At 42.3% G+C, this 22,170-nt stretch overlaps 2 protein-coding genes across 8 annotated transcripts in view; one reads left to right on the top strand and one right to left on the bottom strand.

The window, feature by feature from the left end:
• Positions 1-3,058: 3,058 nt before the first annotated feature.
• On the bottom strand, positions 3,059-3,766 carry LOC128583191 (non-histone chromosomal protein HMG-14-like). The gene has a single exon (XM_053587204.1). The coding sequence runs from the start codon at positions 3,661-3,663 to the stop codon at positions 3,358-3,360; it is 306 nt and encodes a 101-aa protein (XP_053443179.1). The 5' UTR covers positions 3,664-3,766; the 3' UTR covers positions 3,059-3,357.
• An 11,540-nt stretch (positions 3,767-15,306) lies between these two features.
• LOC128583189 (laminin subunit alpha-1-like) overlaps positions 15,307-22,170 on the top strand; it is a 58,326-nt gene continuing 51,462 nt past the window's right edge. For 6 of the 7 annotated variants that reach the window (XR_008379408.1, XR_008379412.1, XR_008379415.1 and 3 more), the window contains exon 1: positions 16,183-16,457. Coding sequence is in view for 1 of the 7 variants with exons in the window: in XM_053587202.1 (XP_053443177.1) it covers positions 15,398-15,640 (243 nt within the window). In the remaining 6 variants the exon portion in view is untranslated. Of the gene's footprint in view, positions 15,641-16,182; positions 16,458-22,170 lie in introns of those variants that run through there. The other variant, XM_053587202.1, reaches the window with a different exon arrangement.

Below are 22,170 nucleotides of genomic sequence, written 5' to 3'. Positions count from 1 at the left end.
GACTGCTTATTTGCTGCAAAGAGGAACTCAGCATTCAAATGAAATGCTTTAGCTATGCCCCAAAATGCTTGCCAGCAAGTCAGGAGCACCTTTCCCATGACAGGTAATGGGCATCTGTCCAGGCTAATTGCAGTAGGCAGATAAGCCATATCATATGGAATGTTTAGCTTGCCTTTGGACAAGTTCTTTTTTAAATGTCTTAACCTAATGTCTCTCCAGTCCTACATCTCTAGACCCAGGAGAGCAGGTTGACTTGCCTTAGCCAAGGATCTTTCTATTACAAGTGACAAAAGTCCAACTCAAACAAGCTTACATAAACTGAAGAGCTATTGCTTCACAACTGGGAATGTTTGGGGGAGGCTTGGAGAATTGAAGAAAGAACTCCTGAGCTCAGGGGTCTGGGGATGGAGTGAGGGACCTCATCTTGGCGGGACCTTCTTTCCTCTCTACTTGCCAGGTGGTGTTATTATTATTACTCTTACTGTTTTGAGACAGGGTCTCCCTCTGCCACCAGGTTGGAGTGCAATGGCCCAATCATAGCTCACTGCAACCTCCAACTCCTGGGCTTTCCAAGAACTCTTCCTGCCTCAGCTTCCCAAGCAGATGGGACTTCAGGCATGTGCTGCCACACCCATCTAATTTTTCTGTTTTTCTGTAGAGACAAGGTCTCCCTATGTTGCCCAGGCTGGTCATGAACTCCTGGCCTCATGCAGTACTCCATCTTGGCCTCCCAAAGAGCTAGAATAATAGTCATGAGCCACCACACCTGGCCTGCCAGGTATTATTTTACAGACAGGTGAGCACCAGAGGCAGGAAAGATGGGCATCTGTAGCCCAGAGCCTGCCTCTTCCACTTTTGATAAGAGAAATTCTGGGGAAAAGGCTCCAGTTTGCCCAGTCTATGTTGGAAGCACACTACGTGGATCAATTCACTCACTGTCAGTCATTCAACAACTATTATGAGCAAAAATGACCCCGTGCCTAGGCTTACGGAGTTCATAATCAGTGGGAGAGACAACATGAATCAGTTGGCCAACACGTATAAAATTACATCGTGGCAAGTGCTTTGAGGAAGAGATAGAGGGCGTGGAAGAGCATACAGGGAGGATGTGACCTTGGAGGAGGTCAGGGAAAGCTTCCCTAAGGAAATGCTAAGATCAAAAGGATGAGTAACCTAGGTGAAGGGTTAGGGCAAGGGTGTTTTGGACAGAAGGACCAGCACGTGAAAGCAGTATGTTTATAATAGAAACTGTCTAAGTAGCCAAAATAAAAAGGGCCGGCAAAGAGTGGTGCAAGGTAATAGGAGAAAGGGGGAGGGAGAAGTCCAGGGCTGATGAGCCACATCAAGGAATTGTGTCTTTATCCGAGGGCCCTGGGAAGCCAGGATTGAAGTGGGTTGATACGATCCTATGTGTCTTTTTTTTTTTTAATTTTTTTATTAAATCATAACTGTATACAATGATATGATTATGGGGCATCATACACTCACTTCATAAACCATTTGACACATTTTTATCACAGTGGAGAAGAATTCCAGCTGCATTAGGCTGGATGGAGGTGGCCCCGAGTGAATGAATGCAGGGACATCAGTTAGGAGAAAGAAGATAACAGCTGGGACGAGGGTGGTAGGAGAGGAGACAGGAAAGAGATAGAGCAGGTAATGTCAGCAGACCTGGAAGCTTGACTACGGCAGGTAAGGGAGAGATTGCTGTCCAGAATGAGCCCCAGCTTACTATAATAGGTTTCTCAACAATGTCCAGAGGGGTGCAGGACTATGTGTTGTCCCCTTCTCACCCCGATGGCAGCATCAGGCACTGTTTCTAATCTAACTCACTAGATTCACCAACAGTTGAGAGAAATTCCCTGAAGAAAAGGGAATATAGTTAGCAGGAAAAGAGGAGGGAGAGACCAAGCCGAACGGACCCCAGCTATCCCCAGAAGACACAGCCCACTGCAGAGACAGCGTGGAAGATCAGTCTCTGCCAACTGCCACATTTATATTGGGTGTTAGTCAGCAGTTCGCATCTGCCAGTGGGCCAGACTCCGGGGATGTAATCCTGCTGCTTCAGGAGCCCCTGGGGAGGGTTCCTACTGTCAAGTCCAGGTCATCAGCACACCAGTAGGAGCACTGTTACTCTTCTCAGACGCTTTGCTGGCCCCTCAGGTGCCAATCAGGTGGCACCTTGCCCTCAGCTTGAATCAGAGTTTAAAAGGGCAGAGGGATCAGTTCCAATGATTTCAGCCAATCTGGGAAGTGACAGAAGGAACCAAAGCCGGGGAACATGCAGTCCCAGTTTTGCATAAACACCCACGAAGACACACACACACACTTAAGCACCCTTTGGCTTTCTTTAAATCTTCCCCTGATATGTCATGGAGACATAGATCTTAAGAATAAAATATGCTCTTTGTTTATCTTAGGTATTTCTTTCAGTGACACCTAGAAGCTATTGGCAAATGTGTCAGAATTATAAACCAATGTGATAAGCCAGGGAGGAGGTTAAAATAACCAGAACTGGTCTTTCAAGGTTCCCCAAGATACTCAGCTGAACCGGTTGTATTAACAACAAACTAAAAGGAGCCCAATTGCCCAGGATGTTTGTCTAAGAAAATGATAGTGTCACTTCTCACAATTTGGTAGTCCATTCGTGGGTCAAGGGCACTTGGGCTTCTTCCAGGACTTAGCAATTGTGAATTGGGCTGCAATAAACATTCTGGTACAGATGTCTTTGTTATATTGTGATTTTTGGTCTTCTGGGTATAAACCTAGTAAAGGAATTATAGGACCCAATGGCAGGTCTATTTTTAGGTCCCTAAGTATTCTCCAAACATCCTTCCAGAAGGAACATATTAGTGTGCATTCCCACCAGCAGTGTAGAAGTGTGCCCTTTTCTCCACATCCACGTCAACATCTCTGGTTTGGAAATTTTGTTATGCGGGCTACTCTTACTGGGGTTAGGTGATATCTCAAAGGAGTTTTGATTTGCATTTCTCTGATGATTAAGGATGATGAGCTTTTTTTCATGTGTTTGTAGATCGTGGGTCTGTCTTCTTAAAAACTAATCCCCATCTATGGAATGTTAAGCTCACACCCAAGATAGTCACAGCCTCCCATTAATTCAACATCCCACACTATTTTCTGGTTGTACCAAAAAATAAACAACCAGCAAATGATTACACCTCTTAAAAAAAAAAGCAATTTACACTTAAAAAATGGGATGAGGTGGGATTCCCTCCTTCTAAAAAATGTTTCTAGAGCTACTAAAAAACTTGCATTTACAAAATAGTTGATAAAAATATTCCTCTGGATTGTACAAGAAGGGAGACAGGGACGACTGATAAGACATGGTATATGATATTAATCAGACTTGGCTTCTTTCTCTCCTGCTTCATTAGCGGCTGGATCCTCCTCAGTTTTAGTTTCTCCATTTTCTGCTGGTAAATCTTCTTTAGTTTCTTGGTTAGCCACTTTGGCCTGCTTTCCCTTTGCTCCTCTTTTCCCTTTCGGTTGCACTTTTTTGTCTGAAGATTTATCCCTTGCTGCTGCCTTTTTTGGCTTCGTTTCCACTTTCACAGGAGCAGGTTTAGCTGACAAGCGCGCGGACCTCCTCTTGGGCTCTTCCTTCTCGGCTCCTTCGGCAGAGCTGACCTTCCTCTTGGGCATCTTGGGGGCGGGCAGGGCGCGCGCCGGGTGCCTGCGGGCGCAGCGCGCCGAGAGCCTTCACGAAGCTGTGCTGCCCGGCCACTGCCTCTCCTCCCGCCGCCTGAGCTGCTGAGAACCGGCGGGGGCGCTGGGAGAACCTGATGGAACTGGACTGGGAGCTGCCTCCTGCTCCCCACCGCGTCCCCCAGACACGGGCTCTCCCTCCCAGCTGGCTGGGCCGCCCTTCCGCCTGAATCTATCTTATTTAATCCTTATGGTGGTCTGAATAGATGCTGTTATTGTTCTCATTCCAGAGGCAAGGAAACTGAGGCACAGAGAGAGTAAGTAGCTTAGCAAAGACCTCAAACCAGTAAGTGGGAGGGTCAGGATATAAAAGAAAGAAGGAGAAGAGGGAGGTGAACTGAGATGGCAGAGCCTGCTCTCATTTTCTCTTTTTACTAACACAGAGGCAATGGCCTGGGCCTCAATCCCTGCATGTGGCACCAGGGGAACAAGGACTAATGAGTCCACTCTCAGGAGGACACCAGGAAGTGGTTCCAAAAACAATTTCCATTTTGTTTCTGGAGAGTTATTGGATGGGGACATTTTGGTCCAAGGACGTAAACGAGTCTGCTTATGACAGAGTGGAGGTTTCAGATGTCACCTTGGATCTATGTGGAGAGAGATTTGATGATATTAGGATGAGGTAGGGCCATTTTTGATTCAAGACTATTTTGGCAGAGCCTAAAAAACAAGCCATTGACTATTCATTTGTTTTTATCACCATCCTGAAACAGCCACACTTGTCCCAGTCCTTCAGCTGAGACCTTCCTGAGCCTGAGCCTCATATATGAGGTGACAGGTGGGATGACGCTGAGTGATCATAGACTCACATTATTTAAAACTGAATTTATTATCTTTTCCCCCATTTTTACCTCCTCTCACATTCTTGCTTTCAATTGGTGACATCATCTTTCACCTGCACTAGAAGTATACAAGCGACCCTTAACTTTGCTGACTTTACTTTCTAAATACTGTCTACTTCCCATTCCTGCACCCCTGCCCTGGTCTAGCCCTCATTGCCTCTTACTGGAGTATCTCAGTGGCATCACAACTGGTCTCCTGGGCTCGTGTTTTCACATTCATCTGCTTTATGTTCATCTCTTTCACAACTACTCGAATCTACCCTTAATGTCACTCAACTCTGAGTGCAAAAGCAGCCGCGGACAATGTGGAAATTAATGGGTATGGCTGCATTTCAATAAAACGTTCTTTACAAAAACAAGTGGCGGGCCAGATCAACCCCTGATTTACTGCATAGTTACCAGAGTTATCTGTAGAGAGTGAAACACTAACCATGTAACTATGTCATTTCCCTCCAAAGAAAGAAATTAAACTTGCTGTAGCCACATGGTCTGTAAAAGACCCAAACTTGTGAACATATCCTACAGATCTGATCCACCCCCTGCCTGCTATCTAACTTCACATCTCACCACTTCACGTTTCTCCAGCACTGAACTGTTTCCACACCACCTGGTGTTCCCAGTCTGCTACCTTTATCCAAGCCGTGCTCTTCCTCCCTCCTGGAATCTCCCACTCACATTTCCTCTTCACTGGAATAATTCTTACGTATTCTTTGAGACAAGACCTAGACCTCCTTCTGGAAGCTTTCTGTGATCCAGGCAGGATTAGCTGTTCCTCCCTTGTCTTGTATGAATTTGTGTGTCTCTATCATTGTCGACACAGCACAGGATTATAATTACCTTCTGTCTCCCTCATTGCACTGATTTCTTTAAGGGAAGGTTTCCTATGTCTTATGCACATTTTCGATCCCAAACCCAGTACTTGGCATGCAGTGGAAAGTATAAACAGTTTCAAAATAAATGTTTATTGAGTAAATGAATGCTGGAATAAATTCATTGAAAAGGAGTGATTTTTATTTATTTTTTATTTTTTTATTAAATCATAACGGTATACATTGATATGATCATGGGGCATCATACAGTCGCTACATAGACCATTTGACACATTTTTATCACAATGGTTAACATAGCCTTTCCGGCGTTATCTCAGTTACTGTGCCAAAACATTTACATTCTACATTTACCAAGTTTCGCAAATAAAGGAATGATTTTTTTTTTTTTTGTAGAGACAGAGTCTCACTTTATGGCCCTCGGTAGAGTGCCGTGGCCTCACGCAGCTCACAGCAACCTCCAACTCCTGGGGTCAAGCGATTCTCTTGCCTCAGCCTCCCGAGAAGCTGGGACTACAGGCGCCCGCCACAACGCCCGGCCATTTTTTGGTTGCAGTTTGGCCGGGGCCGGGTTTGAACCCGCCACCCTCAGTATATGGGGCCGGCGCCCTACCGACTGAGCCACAGGCGCCGCCCTAAAGGAATGATTTTTAAAAGTATATAAATGAAAAGTGAATATACAGGACTGTCTCCACCACAGACATCTTTTGTTTTATATCTATATATATATGTGTGTGTGTGTGTATAAAAAGTGTGCATGCGTATGTGCATATATACTAGTATAAATTATATATGTGTGTATGTATATATGCAAACAATTGTATTATGGGAAATTTACAAACAGGCATAAGTAGAAAGGATATTATAATGAACTCTTTCCCTATTTACCCTTCACACAGTGTTGATATTTATTAATTTATGGAAAAATCTTGTTTTCATCTGCACCTACACTTGTCCCCCAGGTCTCCCATTTGATATTGTGATGCCCAGCTCAGATAACATATCATTTCACTTGAAATAATTTCAGTGTGTATCTCTAAAAGTTAAGGATTTAAACGTTTAAACATCATCACACCATTATGATGCCTCAAAAAATAATTCTTTTGTTGTTGTTGTTGTTGTTGCAGTTGTCATTGTTTTAGTGGGGCCAGGCCAGGTTTGAACCCGCTAGCCTCGGTGTATGTGGCCAGCGCCCTACCCACTGAACTATGGGTACTATTAAAAAATAATTTTTGACTGTATGTAGAGGTCATCAAAATTAGTATCTTTACTCAGCTTCTTATTGGAGGATCTATCCAACACTTCCAAAGGAGTGTCAAAATCTCCAACTATTATGAAGCTGGAGGAAATCAAGTTGCTCATGTCTGCTAGAGTTGCTCTTATAAATGGAGGTGCATTCTGATTGGGGGCATAAATATTACTAATTGATATCTCATCATATTGAGTATTACCCTTAACAAATATAAAGTGACCATTCTTATCCTTCCTTGGTGCATCTTACAAGGGTACATGTGAAACTTAGTAAATGTAGAATATAAATGTCTTAACACAATAAGTAAGAAAATGCCAGGAAGGCTATATTAACCAGTGTGATAAAAGTATGTCAAATGGTCTATAAAACCAGTGTATGGTGCCCCATGATCACATTAATGTACACAGCTATGATTTAAATAAAATAAAAAATTAGTATCTTTATTCTTCTCATCAACAGTAATATATCCTTAAAATGCCTTAATTCAGATCACACTTCTTTACTCATTTATAAAAGTTTATATTATTAGTATCCAATATTTTACTTTGTTATGTTTATTAAGAGCTAATATTTTAATTCTACCTATTATCCCCTAAATTTAAGTGTTAATGTTTTATAGAATCAATATTTACAGCCCAGGCATGGTGACTCATGCCTGTAGTCCTAGCACTCTGGGAGGTCGAGACAGGTGGATTGCTTGAGCTCAGGAGTTTAAGACCAGCCTGAGAAAGAACGAGACTCCACCTCTATTACATATTGAAAAACTAGCTGAGCAGGGTGGTGGGTGACTATCGTCCCAGCTACTCAGGAGGCTGAGGCAAGAGGATGGTTTGAGCCTAAGAGTTTGAGGTTGCTGAAGTATGACACCATGTCACTCTACCTAGGGCACCAGAGTAAGACTCTGTCTCAGAAAAACAAACAAACAAAAAATAATATCTGCATATCAATATATATACACATAGTATAATAACTAGCCAACTTTAGCAATCCCTTCAGTAGGATCTTTTTATAATAAAATCTTAGATTGCATTTATCTTTAAAATGCCTTTATTTTACCCTTATTCTTTAAAAAGTTTCACTGAATAAGTTTTGAGATTGATTTATCTTTTTCTTAGTACATCAATTACTTCTCTCTTTCTTAGTTTTGGACAGGGATGGATTACACCAGGAAAAGAACCCTGCTGATAATGTTGACAGAATGAGTTTTGCATCCACACCATCTCCAGCAGCAGAGGCAGAATGGTGTCTGCCCTCCACTCAGAACAGGCTCAGGCTAAGCCCAAAGTACAGATAAAACCTTAGTTCTCAACAATCACTCGAATCTCATTTCTTGGCTAATCTAGATAAAGTTGGTTAAATTGAGAGCATCCAGGCTTTTGAAACAGAAGTGTGTGTCCAGGGATACAGCACTCAAAGAGGAAGTTATACATCCTATTTCCTCTCCAAGAGCTCTGAGTCCTAGGGAGAGAGTTTTCTCTCTAACACAGTTTGAAGCCCTGGCTGGGCCCTTGATGGAGGGAACAATGGGTGTGGGGCAAAGAGATGACAGACCATCCATAGGATCCTGGTCCTTTGCAGGCAAGCTCAGACCCCAGTTGCTGCCCCGGGGACTGTGGGGGCAACCAGCACATGCAACACTCTCATGCTTGTTTCTTCACTTCAGAAATAGCCACAAATGTCAGACTGGCCAGCTCTTCAGATGCATAGTGTGCAGAGATAGTAAATGGCCCAAGATAGGTCGGTTCCTAAACCTTCTGACTCTCTTACCTCTGGAATATCTTTGCTCTTCAAATACGTACAAGAAATCCTTGTTTTGCACATTTCCCTGACATGGACATCTAGCACCTTTGTCATGACTGTTCAACACAACACCTGGCGATACCTGATGCATTGCTGTGACACTGCTCTGGGCACACTAGGACAGGTGTGCACAGGTAGATTGGAGTTTATGCGTAAAGCCACTTCATCTATAGATTGCCTTTAACTTCAGAAGTTGGCATAATCCACTACTGAGCACCAAGCTTTTCTGTGAGCTGAATGATCTCTTTCCCACAGGTGGAATTAGAGCATATACAGCTGAACCTTTAATTCAGGTTCAGATTGGCTGTTATTAACCGTGGAGTGTCAACTTTGAATGGGTGAAGGAAACGGCTGCTCCACACCATTACCCTAGCAGCACCTGCTTTTGCAAGTCTTCATCCTCAACTTAGGGGTGACTCCTCTTCTGGATGTCAGCATCCTCTTCCTTCAAATAGAGTCTGCCACTTATCCTCAGCCATACTTGGGGTATCAGACATATAATTTCATCTAGTTTCCCCCTACATGTTGCTTAGGGAGCTTAGGTGCCCAATAAGTGCAGAATGGGGTAAAGGAAAAATGCTTTCATTTGGGAGGACCAAGCCCCTTCACTACTAGGGCTTTTTATACAATCAAGAGCCACTTCTGGCCAGGTGCGGAGGCTCATGCCTGTAATTCTAGCACTGTGAGGAGCCAAAGCCAGTAGAGTGCTTAAGCTCAGGAGTTGGAGACCAGCCTGAGGAAGAAGATGAAAACCCTATCTCTACTTAAAATAGGAAAAAACTAGCTGGGCATGATGGCAGGTGCCTATAGTCCCAACTACTCAGGAGACTGAGGCAAGAGGGTCACTTGAGAGAGTTTGAGGTTGCTGCGAGCTATGATGATGCCATGGCATTCTATCCAGGGTAATGTGTGAGAGTCTGCCTTAAAAGAAAGAGTCACTTGCCTCAGAGCCTGTAGCTCAGCGACTAGGGTGCCGGCCACATACACAGAAGCTGGTGGGTTTGAGCCCATACTGGGCCTGCTAAAGAACAATGACATCTGCAAACAAAAAATAGCCGGGTGTCGTGGCAGGTGCGTGCAGTCCAGCTACATGGGAGGCTGAGGCAAGGTAATCGCTTAAGCCCCAGAGTTGGAGGTTGCTGTGAGCTGTGACACCATAGCACTCTACCAAGGGTGACATAGTGAGACTCTGTCTCAAAAAAAAAAAAAAATGAAGAGTCACTTGTCACTTCTTCTTAACATAAGGCCCACAAGCTAAAGGAGACATTTTCTCTCTTTCTTCTTGGTCTGAGGACCCCAAAGTGAGTAGTTATTAATAAAAACATGCCAGTTTGACATTAAAAAAACACAAAAGTGAGGGATACCTGGAAGATAAGTAGTATTTTTATTGTATATTCCAAGAACATTTTTGAGTGCCTATAGTATGACAAGCACTAATTAGTGTTCACCAGTATACAAAGTAAAGACCTCTGACTTTGTGGAACTTGCATTCCAGCAAGGGAGCTTACATCCCGCTGTATCGGTGCAAGTCGTGACTACACGGCAGGAAGGAAAGACACTGGATCCCTTGACACCTGTGCCAGTTCTAGAGTAAAGAGAGATGGGACAAAAAGAGCTTCCCTACAGGACTGACATGTGGTCTGAGATCTGAAGGATAAGTAAGAATTAACTATCCAGAATATTAACCCTTAACCCTGTGATCTCTGATTCTAAATGATATGATACGAGAATATGTAAACATATATTACATATTTGATAAACACAGTAAAGGATTAATAAAAGGAACTAGCATATTATAATATCATCCTTCCTGTTCTTCACATTCCCTTTGCAGACACTCCAGACCACGTTGCTCCCACCCACCAGAGACTAGGATGTAACTGCTCGGAGAACACTGGCTCATCGAGACCCTTAATCAAATACTCCCCTGTATGAGCCATGGTTCTCCAGAGAAACAGAAGGATCAATATATACAGATATAGACAGATATGACAAATTTCTTAATGTATAATATGTGTATATACAGAGATTTATTTATTTATTTTTTTTTTTGTGGTTTTTGGCCAGGGCTGGGTTTGAACCCACCACCTCCGGCATATGGGACCGGCACCCTACTCACTGAGCCACAAGCACCGCCCTATACAGAGATTTATTATAGGAATTGGTTCACATGATCATGGAGGTTAAGAAGTCCAGTGATCTGGGCGGCGCATGTGGCTCAGTTGGTAGGGCGCTGGCCCCATATACTGAGGGTGGCTGGTTCAAACCCGGCCCCGGCCAAAACTGCAACCAAAAAATAGCTGGGCGTTGTGGCGGGCGCCTGTAGTCCCAGCTACTCGGGAGGCTGAGGCAAGACAATCGCTCGGGCCCAGGAGTCGGAGGTTGCTGTGAGCTGGGTGAGGCCACGGCACTCTACCAAGGGCCATAAAGTGAGACTCTGTCTCTACAAAAAAAAAAAAAATTAAAAAAAAGAAGTCCAGTGATCTGCTGTGCTCTAGCTGGAGGCCCAAGAGAGCTGGTAGTGTAACTCAGGCTAAGCCAGTGATAAAGTCCTGGTCCAATTTCAAAGGTCTAAGAACTACAACCACCAATGTCCAAAAACAGAAGACAGATGATCCAGCTCAAACAGACAGCAGCCATGTTCCCTTCCTCTGCCTTCTTGTTCTATCTGGACCCTCAGTGGAGGGGCTGGTGCCCACCCACAGTGGTGAGGGCAGTCTACTGATTCAAATGCTAATCCCTTCCAAAAACATCCTTACTGACACATCCATATATAGTAGTGTACAGACTGTCTGGGCACCCTTCGTCCAGTCCAGGTGACTCATACAATGAACCATCTCACACTTACTCTTTGTCTCCTACTCTCTGGCCCTGACTCCAACATCCAGAGTGGTTTTTTAAACCTTCCTTATCTCACAGCATACTTGACCCTTTAGTTAAATTTCCATGGCACACTTACCTTATACTGATCAAAAAAGAAAAAAAAAAAAAAGGGTAGAGAAAAGAATATGCTTACTGTGCTTTGAAATGTTATTCAAGTGCTGACCCTATAGCCCAGGCCAGGTTTTAAAGTCTATGTTTTGGAAGGAGAGTGTGTCACTAATAGTATTACTCAAAAGAAAAGTTATCTTATGACACATTAGCTTGAAAAATGTATTGGAATTTCTATGGCTGGATGGAGGTTTGAGGAGATTGTGAATTTTTAAAACTAAGGAGGAACTTACCTGTTCACAATGATCTCCACCAACCTATTGATATCATCAGCTGAGTTTTGCCTTCTCTACCATCAAGATAAACAACAATTCCCAAAGATTGAGTAATCCTTATAATTATGGATTATTTCTCTTGCTACATCACCCACTGGATAAGCTACAGAAAATATTGTCATAATTGCTTAACATTTACAAAGATCCAAGAAGGCATTTTTATTTCACTTCATGTATTTTAATTTTGAGCCTATAAAGCACAAGCAGTTTGGCAAATGCAAGGAACCTTGAGATACAAGTTATAGCCCCTGCCCTCAAAGTAGTTTATGATCAAGTGAAAAAGACCTGTGTACAAATAATGCAGGAGAATAAATAAGGTGAAGGTGACTTTGAGTCAAATGGTGAAAGAGAGAGAGAGAGAGAGAGAGAGAGAGAGAGAATGAACCAAATAGCCGACTAGTATGACATTAGTCTGGATTTGTCACTATCTGGCTTTCAAATAGGAATAACAGGGATTTATATGCATAAGGAGGGGGCATTTTAAGCCAGTTCTGAATTCTCTGACTAAGGTTAGAGCACAGACTCTGGGCACAAGTTAGGCTTCTGTCTGCCAATTTATAACTGCTGATTTAGAACATCTTTTACTGTATGAACACATTATAAGAGCTATATGAAGGAATCACATGTAAGTCACATTCTACTATCAAAACAGTCTTTGAAAAGTTTCTTTTGAGGCAATTTTCTAAACAGTGTTACAGTGATCAGTGATATTTCCTAGTGGACCAAGAATGAATGTTTGAGGTAGATGTAGATGGGTCTGGTGTGGGAAAATATTTGAAGATGAATCTAAAATGTGTTTATTTTGATGTCTTAATCCATTTGCCACTATGCATCTGTAATTTAACATAATAAAAGTAATAAAGCTTAAATATGATAGAAGATTTAAAATGGAAGAACTTATCCTTTGGAAGAATGAGAACGCCCACAAGAACTCGGACTGCACTTTTAAATGAAGAGAAAGTATTTTACTGGCACAAAAATCTATAGAGTGGATGATAGTGATACTTGGAGACTGGGCCTGAAATTCTGACTGAATAGGCTATTCATCTCTATCCCAGACATTTGTTTGATTTGTATTTTGCTCATTGAAATAACAGGTGCACTAAACTGACCACAATAATTAGTGATTTGGGCATTTTGTATAGATGTAAGTGAGTATTTATGAAAAGATACATATATATCTTCTCTAGAATATTATTATTAGGGGTGATCTCAGTCAAAAGAAATAACCACGGGTTGAATTTAAAACTTGGTGTAATAGATATTCCGGATATATGTGTGAAAATGCAGCATTTAAAAGCATGTCAGTGAATAAAGCACCAGCTTTGTAAAAATCAATGCCAAATGATAGGGAAAACAGCATCAGATTTGGCAGGCAGATGGGGAGTGAACCGTTAGGTCTCATCCATCTCCAATTCCTATGACTAAATATTAGAGTCCAGAGACAAGCCTTGGAAATGCCAGCTCTTGAAATATCAAGTGTAGGCCAGAAAAGTCTATGAATAAATACCTCATTGAGAGAAATCCAGAAGACTAATAAAGTGGCCAAAAAATGGGGTGGGAGCGAGCTATTTCCCAGGTAGCTAATTAGAAATTTCATAGGACCTGGAATGGAATGAATGGAATAAGGAAAGAAATCTTTTTTTTTTTTGTAGAGACAGAGTCTCACTTTATGGCCCTCGGTAGAGTGCCGTGGCCTCACACAGCTCACAGCAACCTCCAACTCGTGGGCTTAAGCGATTCTCTTGTCTCAGCCTCCCGAGTAGCTGGGACTACAGGTGCCCGCCACAATGCCCGGCTATTTTTTGGTTGCAGTTTGGCCGGGCCGGGTTTGAACCCGCCACCCTCGGTATATGGGGCCGGCGCCTTACCGACTGAGCCACAGGCACTGCCCAAGGAAAGAAATCTTATTCAGAAAATAAAAAAATAATAATTTTGAAATACAATTCAATAGCTCAAAGTAATTTTGTGAACAAATATTATTTCCTGTCACTTATATTTTATTTATTGCTATGCTCAGACAATGTAGACTGAAGAATAATAGATAGATAAACAAAAAGTCTCCTTCTGAGGGACTTTATAAAGAGTATTCATAGACTTCATCCTATCCTTTAATAAAACAATACTTATAGCAGTAATTCTCAAGGGAAGGGACAGAAAGAGGACAAAAATCATTTAAAAGCTTTGTCAAATTACATGTATCTTCTACCCACGATTTTAACATACATCTTAGTGGCAGGGAGATTTTTCCCTTCTCTCCTTCCTTTTGAGAACCTGTATTGTAAGGATATCAGCATGCTGTAGCCCTTAACAACTGCAAACTATTGCTCAGCATCTATTCTAGGAAGGGACTTCGTGTGGCATTTTATGCATAATGCTAATTGTAGTAGCACAAGAATTAGGGAATGTTCTTAAGTCAATTTTATAGATAGAATAATTGATGCTTAAACAGCTTAACTAATCTGACCAAAACAACAGATTTAGGAGGTTTTGGCAAAACTAGGAATTGTCATTCTGTCTGTGAATATCCCATCGAAGTGACCTAGAAATATTCAAACACAGCAATCCAATTCCTTCATGCTTCTTTGCATGTGGACTCCCCCCTAACCTCCATAAAAGCACTTGGCATCTGGTCCTCACTCTTCTCAGTATACCCACCTGCTTGGTTGAGCTCATTGCTTGGGAACTGCTCTTATATGGCCCTTTGCCACACCTCCTCTTCCCATGAACTGTGAGTATGATAAATCCTTTAATTTGCTTTGTCTCCAAGTGTGACTTCCAGAGATGTGTTTAAATGATCCTTAAAGAGCCCAAAATGGGGACATATGTAAGTAACTTCATGTATTTTATATATTTATATAGAATTTATATATTCATAATTATAATTTATAATTAAATTATATTTGCATATAATTTGTGTATTAAATGTAATAAATGTGTGTATACTAAATATAATATCTAATAAATATGAATAGATAGGCAATGAGTAAATTTTTTAATCATGTGTAAAAAAACATGTTCTAATTATTGATAAGTGTGTATTATGCAACTTCAAAACAATACTCTCAGAAAAATTACATAGGTAAATGCAAAGGTTTTTATGAGGTTTGAATTCCAATACTATACTTTGAAGCAAGACCTGGATAAAAGTACATTAGTTACATCATAAGGCACAAGATTTTAACTATCTTAAACTTTGTAGAAACAATTTTTAAAAGTTCATAACATCATAGAAAAAAATGAACAATTATCCTATTTCCTGCTATTAACAGCAGATAATTTTTAACTTCCTACAATATTTATTTTAATATCCTATTGTAGGAATATTATTCAGCCATGAAAAGAATAAAATTCTGTCATTTGTAACACCATGGATGGAACTTGAGAACATTATGTGACTCAAAACCAGCCAGCCACAGAAAGAAAAATCTTGCTTGTGGGAGCTAAATATTAAAAGTTATCAGTCTTGTGGGGACAGAGAGTAGAAGGATGGTTACCAGAGGCCGAAAAGGGTAGGGGGGATAAAATGGGGGTGGTTAATGGATACAAAAATATATTTTAATTGAGCAAACAGATAGCACAACAATGTATCTATGATCAAAAGTATTGTTAAAATGGCTATTTCCAAAGTGATTTATAGATTCAATTCAATTCCCAGGAAAATACCATTTTTTTCTACATGAAATGTGGAACTATTTTTTTCTAGATCTGAAAGACCGCCCCGGAAATCTCAGGGCGGAAGCACCTGCAGAGAGAGCGAGCGTGGTGCCGCTGCGGCCAGAGCGGAGAGGATGGGCAGACAGCACCAGGAGCTGGGAAGATCCTCCGGAACCCAGAGGCTTGAAGGAGACGCCCGTTCCAGGCTTGGAGCTGCCTCTGGCAGGGGCTCAGCAGAGAGTCGCCCCGGGAGCCGGAGCCAGTGAGGAGGTGGGATGGAGGAGGCGGTAAGGGGTGAGGGGGTAGGAAGGAGAAAGCGGGGAAGAAGGGGGTGTGAAGGAGGAGAGGGAAGACACAGCGCGAGATGGAGAAGGGGGGCGGAGGGGAGGAAGAGGCCAGAGATGGAGGAGGGGGATGCAGAAGGGTGGAGTGGAAGGGGTGTGGGATTGGAGGTGGGAGGCGGGGGGCTGGAGGAGGGAGGAGTAGAGGAGGGGTAAGGGCGGGGGTTGGGGGGTCGGGCATGGAGTCGCGGGGCTGTGCGTGGGAGGCGGGGCGGCAGCGCGGGGCGCAGTGGACGGCGCAGGCGCCGGCAGCGGCTCCAGACTCGGGGAGTGGGCAGAGCGGCGCTGCGTCTCCGGCTGGAGCTGCGGGCACCGGGCAGGTCTCGACAAGGTGAGGAGCCGCTTGTCCGGGCTTCCCTCTCCACGTGCCTCTGTCGCCGGTCTGCGTGCTGCCAGCGTCCTGCTGTGGGCGAATCTGCGGTGGGCGCCCCGGTCCCTGCTGGCCTCCTGCCCGGTTTCCGTGCTCTGGGCGAAGCTGCGGTGGGCGCCCTGGTCCCTGCTGGCCTCCTGCCCGGTTTCCGTCGTGGCCAGGCACGTTGTCCAGGGTTTCCAGTTGAAGCGCTCTGCGCCTGACGCTCCCGGTTTTCTCTCCGCGGATGCTTGCCGCTGGCTGTGCTGTGTCGTGCTTTGTGTGTGCGCGGCCGCAGCCGGTGGCTGTCGGTGGCGGTTTTCTGGACGATAAACAGTGGCTCACTAACATCTCTCAGTACCACAAGGAAGTCGGACAGTGGAACAAATTCTGAGAGGTAAGTACCAAGCGCCTCGGTGCCCGGCAAGCGTGCTGCTTGAAAGCCTGGGGGGCGGGGGTCAGCGGGTCTGGGGACGAGGCGAGGAGAAATTCGGGGCGCGTCCTCTCAGGCTCCGGCGTCGGGTCTCCCGGTTCCCACTGCTCCCCGCACCCGGTTACCACCGAAGCGTGCGAGTGCGGGCTCTGCTTGCCAACTTCTTCTTCTTCTTTTTTTTTTTTTTTTGTGGTTTTTGGCGGGGGGTAGGTTTGAACTCGCCACCTCCGGCATATGGGACCGGCGCCCTACTCCTTGAGCCAGGCCAACTTCTGAATGGAGTCTCTGGCTGCGGTCAGCAGGCAGCTAGCTAAATGCGCCTGGGGGGTGAGGGGGAAAGAAAGGTCAGCCTGACTTTGCCTTAAAGATGATTTTCCCTTCCTTAGATAGATATCAAAATAACATTTTTAAAAATTGACTATTGATATAATTTTGCTTGTTTATTAGCCTCTGGATGGATGATTTGTTTTTCTTATTTTTCTTGCTATTGTGTTTTGCCATGACAAGGAATAGATAATGAATGCTTTGTATATGCATATTTTTCTACATAATTGATTATTAACTTAAACTTAAATGTTTTATTAGAACATACTATGCACATTATGAACACATGTATTTACAAATATTGCAATTCGTCTTCCATAGGTTCACCATTTTCTGCTTCCACATGTACAATTGAATGTGTTGCCCCATATCACACCAATATAGTGTATTAATTTTTCACATTTTCAGATCTGCTTAGTAAAAGGTAGTATCATGTATAATTTATATTTTTCCTTTGTATTTCAAAATATTAAGGGGGTGCAAATGTGTTTGTTACATGGATAAAGCCTGGAAGGCTTGAGTCAGGGCTATAAGTGCACCAACCCCAACCACCCTTATCTTTCTTTCTTTTTTTTTTGTTGTTGAGATAGGGTCCCACCCTATGCCCCTGAGCAGAGTGCAGTGGGCGTGGTAGCACCGCAACCTCAGACCTCCGGAAGCCGCTGGGATTACAGGCGCTCGCCGTGGCGCCCAGCTGGGTTTTTCCATTTTTTTTTTTTTTTTTTTTTTTTGTAGAGGCAGAGTCTCACTGTACCACCCTCGGGTAGAGTGCCGTGGCGTCACACGGCTCACAGCAACCTCCAACTCCTGGGCTCAAGCGATTCTCTTGCCTCAGCCTCCCGAGCAGCTGGGACTACAGGCACCCACCACAACACCCGGCTATTATTATTTTTTTTTTTGTTGCAGTTTGGCCGGGGCTGGGCTTGAACCCGCCACCCTCGGCATATGGGGCGGGCGCCCTACTCACTGAGCCACAGGCGCCACCCGGGTTTTTCCATTTTTTTAGGAGTCGGGGTCTCACTCTCGCTCAGATGAGTCTCGAACTCCTGAGCTCGAGCAGTTCTCCCTCCTCAGCCTCCCACAGTGCTGGGATTACAGGCGTGAGCCACCGCGCCTGGCCTTATCTTTCTTAATAGAAATGAAATGTAGCTTGTTTATATTTAAGGATATTTTCCATTAGTTTTTTTTTTTTTTTGGAGAGACAGTCTCACTTTACTGCCCTCGGTAGAGTGCCATGGCGTCACACGGCTCACAGCAACCTCCAGCTCTTGGGCTTATGTGATTCTCTTGCCTCAGCCTCCCTCCCGAGCAGCTGGGACTACAGGCTCCAGCCACAATGCCCGGCTATTTTTTTGTTGTTGCAGTTTGGCCGGGACTGGGTTTGAACCCACCACCCTGGGCATATGGGGCCGGCGCCCTACTCGCTGAGCCACAGGCGCTGCCCGATATTTTCCATTTCTTTTTCTAGAATGAAGTTCATATTCTTTTTCCATTTTTAAAAAATATTTTCTTGTTGATAATGTAGGCCTTTCCTACAGGGAAGGAAAATTGGTACTTTTGATACTTAGAATTTTTTATAAAAGTATTCTTCCTAATTTATCAGTTGTGTGCAAGCTTTCTTTTTTTTTTATTGCAGTTTTTGGCCGGGGCTGGGTTTGAACCCGCCACCTCCAGCATATGGGGCTGGCGCCTTACCCCGTTGAGCCACAGGCACCTCCCCAATGTGCAAGCTTTCTACATAGCATTTTGTCATGCAGGTAGTTTTTTTTTGCTTTTTATTCAATTCAATCAATAATTGTTATGGCTTTTGGAATTTCTGCCATGACTAAGATATGTGTTTTCCATTCAGATATTTTAACATTTTTTTCATTTTTTCATTTGAAGTATTTTTATGATTTCATGTGAGATGTTTGGCAAGTGACTTAACATTTCTGTGCTTCAAGTTCCTTATGTATAAAGTAGAGATAATATCAATAATGTGTGTCTTATCGAATTCCTTGTATTAAATATTTTTATACATTGAAAACACTTAAAACAATACCTTGTACACTGTGAGAATTTCAAAAGGGATAGCTATTTTATTGTTATTAAATAATTTATCTTTTCATCATTGATATGCACAATGTCATCTTATCAAATATTAAATTCCTAGAAGCATTTTGCTCGATTTCTATACTTTTTCTTGTGGTAAAACAGATAGAGAGTTTCTCCAGACCCTGCTATATACCCCTATTACGGCTTTGAACATATCATTTTGTATTTATGGTTTATCCAGATAGTCATCATTAAACTATATTTCTTTGAGGTGGAGGATTTTACTGCTTTTTTCTTTGCATACCTGTGACTTATAAAGTAACACAGTATATTTAAAGTAAATACTTTTATAAAAATGTAGGTTTATGTAGATATAATTTATGTGCAATAAAATAAATTATCACTCTGGCATTTACTATGTACTTGATGTAGTCCAAGTTATGAAATTTCCACTTTGGTTTGTGCTTTCCATGTCCTAAGAAGTCTTTGCCTAACTCAAGGTCACAGATTTTTTGTCTTTTGTTTTCATTTAGACGTTTTGTTATTTTAACTCTTATATTATGCTTTATGATACATTTCAGGATATATTTGATCTATGGTAATTGGTAAAGGCTGTAATTCATTTTATATTTTGCATACTGTTATCCAATTTTCCAGCACCATTTCTTTTTTTTTTTTATTTATTTATTTTATTTTATTTTATTTTTTTTTATTGTTGGGGATTCATTGAGGGTACAATAAGCCAGTTACACTGATTGCAATTGTTAGGTAAAGTCCCTCTTGCAATCATGTCTTGCCCCCATAAAGTGTGACACACACTAAAGCCCCATTCCCCTCCCTCCCTCCCTCTTTCTGCTTCCCCCACCATAACCTTAATTGTCATTAATTGTCCTCATATCAAGATTGAGTACATAGGATTCATGCTTCTCCATTCTTGTGATGCTTTACTAAGAATAATGTCTTCCACTTCCATCCAGGTGAATACGAAGGATGTAAAGTCTCCATTTTTTTTAATGGCTTAATAGTATTCCATGGTATACATATACCACAGCTTGTTAATCCATTCCTGGGTTGGTGGGCATTTAGGCTGTTTCCACATTTTGGCGATTGTAAATTGAGCTGCAATAAACAGTCTAGTACAAGTGTCCTTATGATAAAAGGATTTTTTTCCTTCTGGGTAGATGCCCAGTAATGGGATTGCAGGATCGAATGGGAGGTCTAGCTTGAGTGCTTTGAGGTTTCTCCATACTTCCTTCCAGAAAGGTTGTACTAGTTTGCAGTCCCAGCAGCAGTGTAAAAGTGTTCCCTTCTCTCCACATCCACGCCAGCATCTGCAGTTTTGAGATTTTGTGATGTGGGCCATTCTCACTGGGGTTAGATGATATCTCAGGGTTGTTTTGATTTGCATTTCTCTAATATATAGAGATGATGAACATTTTTTCATGTGTTTGTTAGCCATTCCTCTGTTGTCTTTAGAGAAAGTTCTATTCATGTCTCTTGCCCATTGATATAAGGGATTGTTGGCTTTTTTCATGTGGATTAATTTGAGTTCTCTATAGAGCCTAGTTATCAAGCTTTTGTCTGATTGAAAATATGCAAATATCCTTTCCCATTGTGTAGGTTGTCTCTTTGCTTTGGTTATTGTCTCCGTAGCTGTACAGAAGCTTTTCAGTTTAATGAAGTCCCATTTGTTTATTTTTGTTGTTGTTGCAATTGCCGTGGCAGTCTTCTTCATGAAGTCTTCCCCCAGGCCAATATCTTCCACTGTTTTTCCTATGCTTTCTTTGAGGATTTTTATTGTTTCATGCCTTAAATTTAAGTCCTTTATCCATCTTCAGTCAATTTTTGTGAGTGGGGAAAGGTGTGGGTCCAGTTTCAGTCTTTTACATGTAGACATCCAGTTCTTCCAACACCATTTATTGAATAGGGAGTCTTTCCCCCAAGGTAAGTTCTTGTTTGGTTTATCGAAGATTAGGTGGTTGTAAGATGTTAGTTTCATTTCTTGGTGTTCAATTCAATTCCAAGTCTCTATGTCTCTGTTTTTGTGCCAGTACCATGCTGTCTTGAGCACTATGGCTTTGTAGTACAGACTAAAATCTGGTATGCTGATGCCCCCAGCTTTATTTTTGTGACTAAGAACTGCCTTAGCTATACGGGGTTTTTTCCGGTTCCATACAAAACGCAGAATCATTTTTTCCAAATCTTGCAAGTACGATGTAGGTACTTTGATAGGAATGGCATTGAATAGGTAGATTTCTTTGGGAAGTATAGACATTTTAACAATGTTGATTCTTCCCATCCATGAGCATGGTATGTTCTTCCATTTGTTAATATCCTCTGCTATTTCTTTCTGAGGATTTCATAGTTTTCTTTATAGAGGTCCTTCACCTCCTTCGTTAGGTATATTCCTAGGTATTTCATTTTCTTTGAAACTATGGTGAAGGGAGTTGTGTCCTTAATTAGCTTCTCATCTTGACTGTTATTGGTGTACACAAAGGCTACTGACTTGTGGACATTGATTTTATATCCTGAAACATTACTGTATTTTTTGATGACTTCTAGGAGTCTTGTGGTTGAGTCTTTGGGGTTCTCTAAGTATAAGATCATGTCATCAGCAAAGAGGAAGTTTGACCTCCTCTGCTCCCATTTGGATTCCCTTTATTTCCTTGTGTTGCCTAATTGTATTGGCTAGAACTTCCAGCACTACATTGAATAGTAAAGGTGACAGAGGACAACCTTGTCTGGTTCCAGTTCTAAGAGGAAAAGCTTTGAGTTTTACTCCATTCAGTAAAATATTGGCTGTGGGTTTGTCATAGATAGCTTCAATCAGTTTTAGAAATGTGCCACCTATGCCTATACTCTTCAGTGTTCTAATTAGAAAAGGATGCTGGATTTTATCAAATGCTTTTTCTGCATCTATGGAGAGGATCATGTGATCTTTATTTTTGCCTCTGTTAATATGGTGGATAACGTTTATGGACTTGCGTATGTTAAACCAGCCTTGCATCCCTGGGATGAAGCCTACTTGATCATGATGAATGACTTTTTTGATGGTAAGCTGTAATCTGTTGGCTAGGATTTTGTTGAGAATTTTTCCATCTATATTCATGAGTGAGATTGGTCTGAAATTCTCCTTTTTGTTTGGGTCTTTTCCTGGTTTTGGTATCAGGGTGATGTTTGCTTCATAGAATGTGTTGGGGAAGATTCCTTCTTCCCCAATTTTTTGGAATAATTTCTGCAGTATAGGAATAAGCTCTTCCTTGAAGGTTTGGTAGAATTCTGGAGTGAAGCCATCTGGACCAGGGCATTTTTTAGTTGG

This window comes from Nycticebus coucang, chromosome 4 (assembly GCF_027406575.1).
Source record: "Nycticebus coucang isolate mNycCou1 chromosome 4, mNycCou1.pri, whole genome shotgun sequence".
Lineage (NCBI taxonomy): Eukaryota > Metazoa > Chordata > Mammalia > Primates > Lorisidae > Nycticebus > Nycticebus coucang.
The sequence above is the reverse complement of the archived record's forward strand: the minus strand, read 5'-3'. Positions and strand labels throughout refer to the sequence as shown.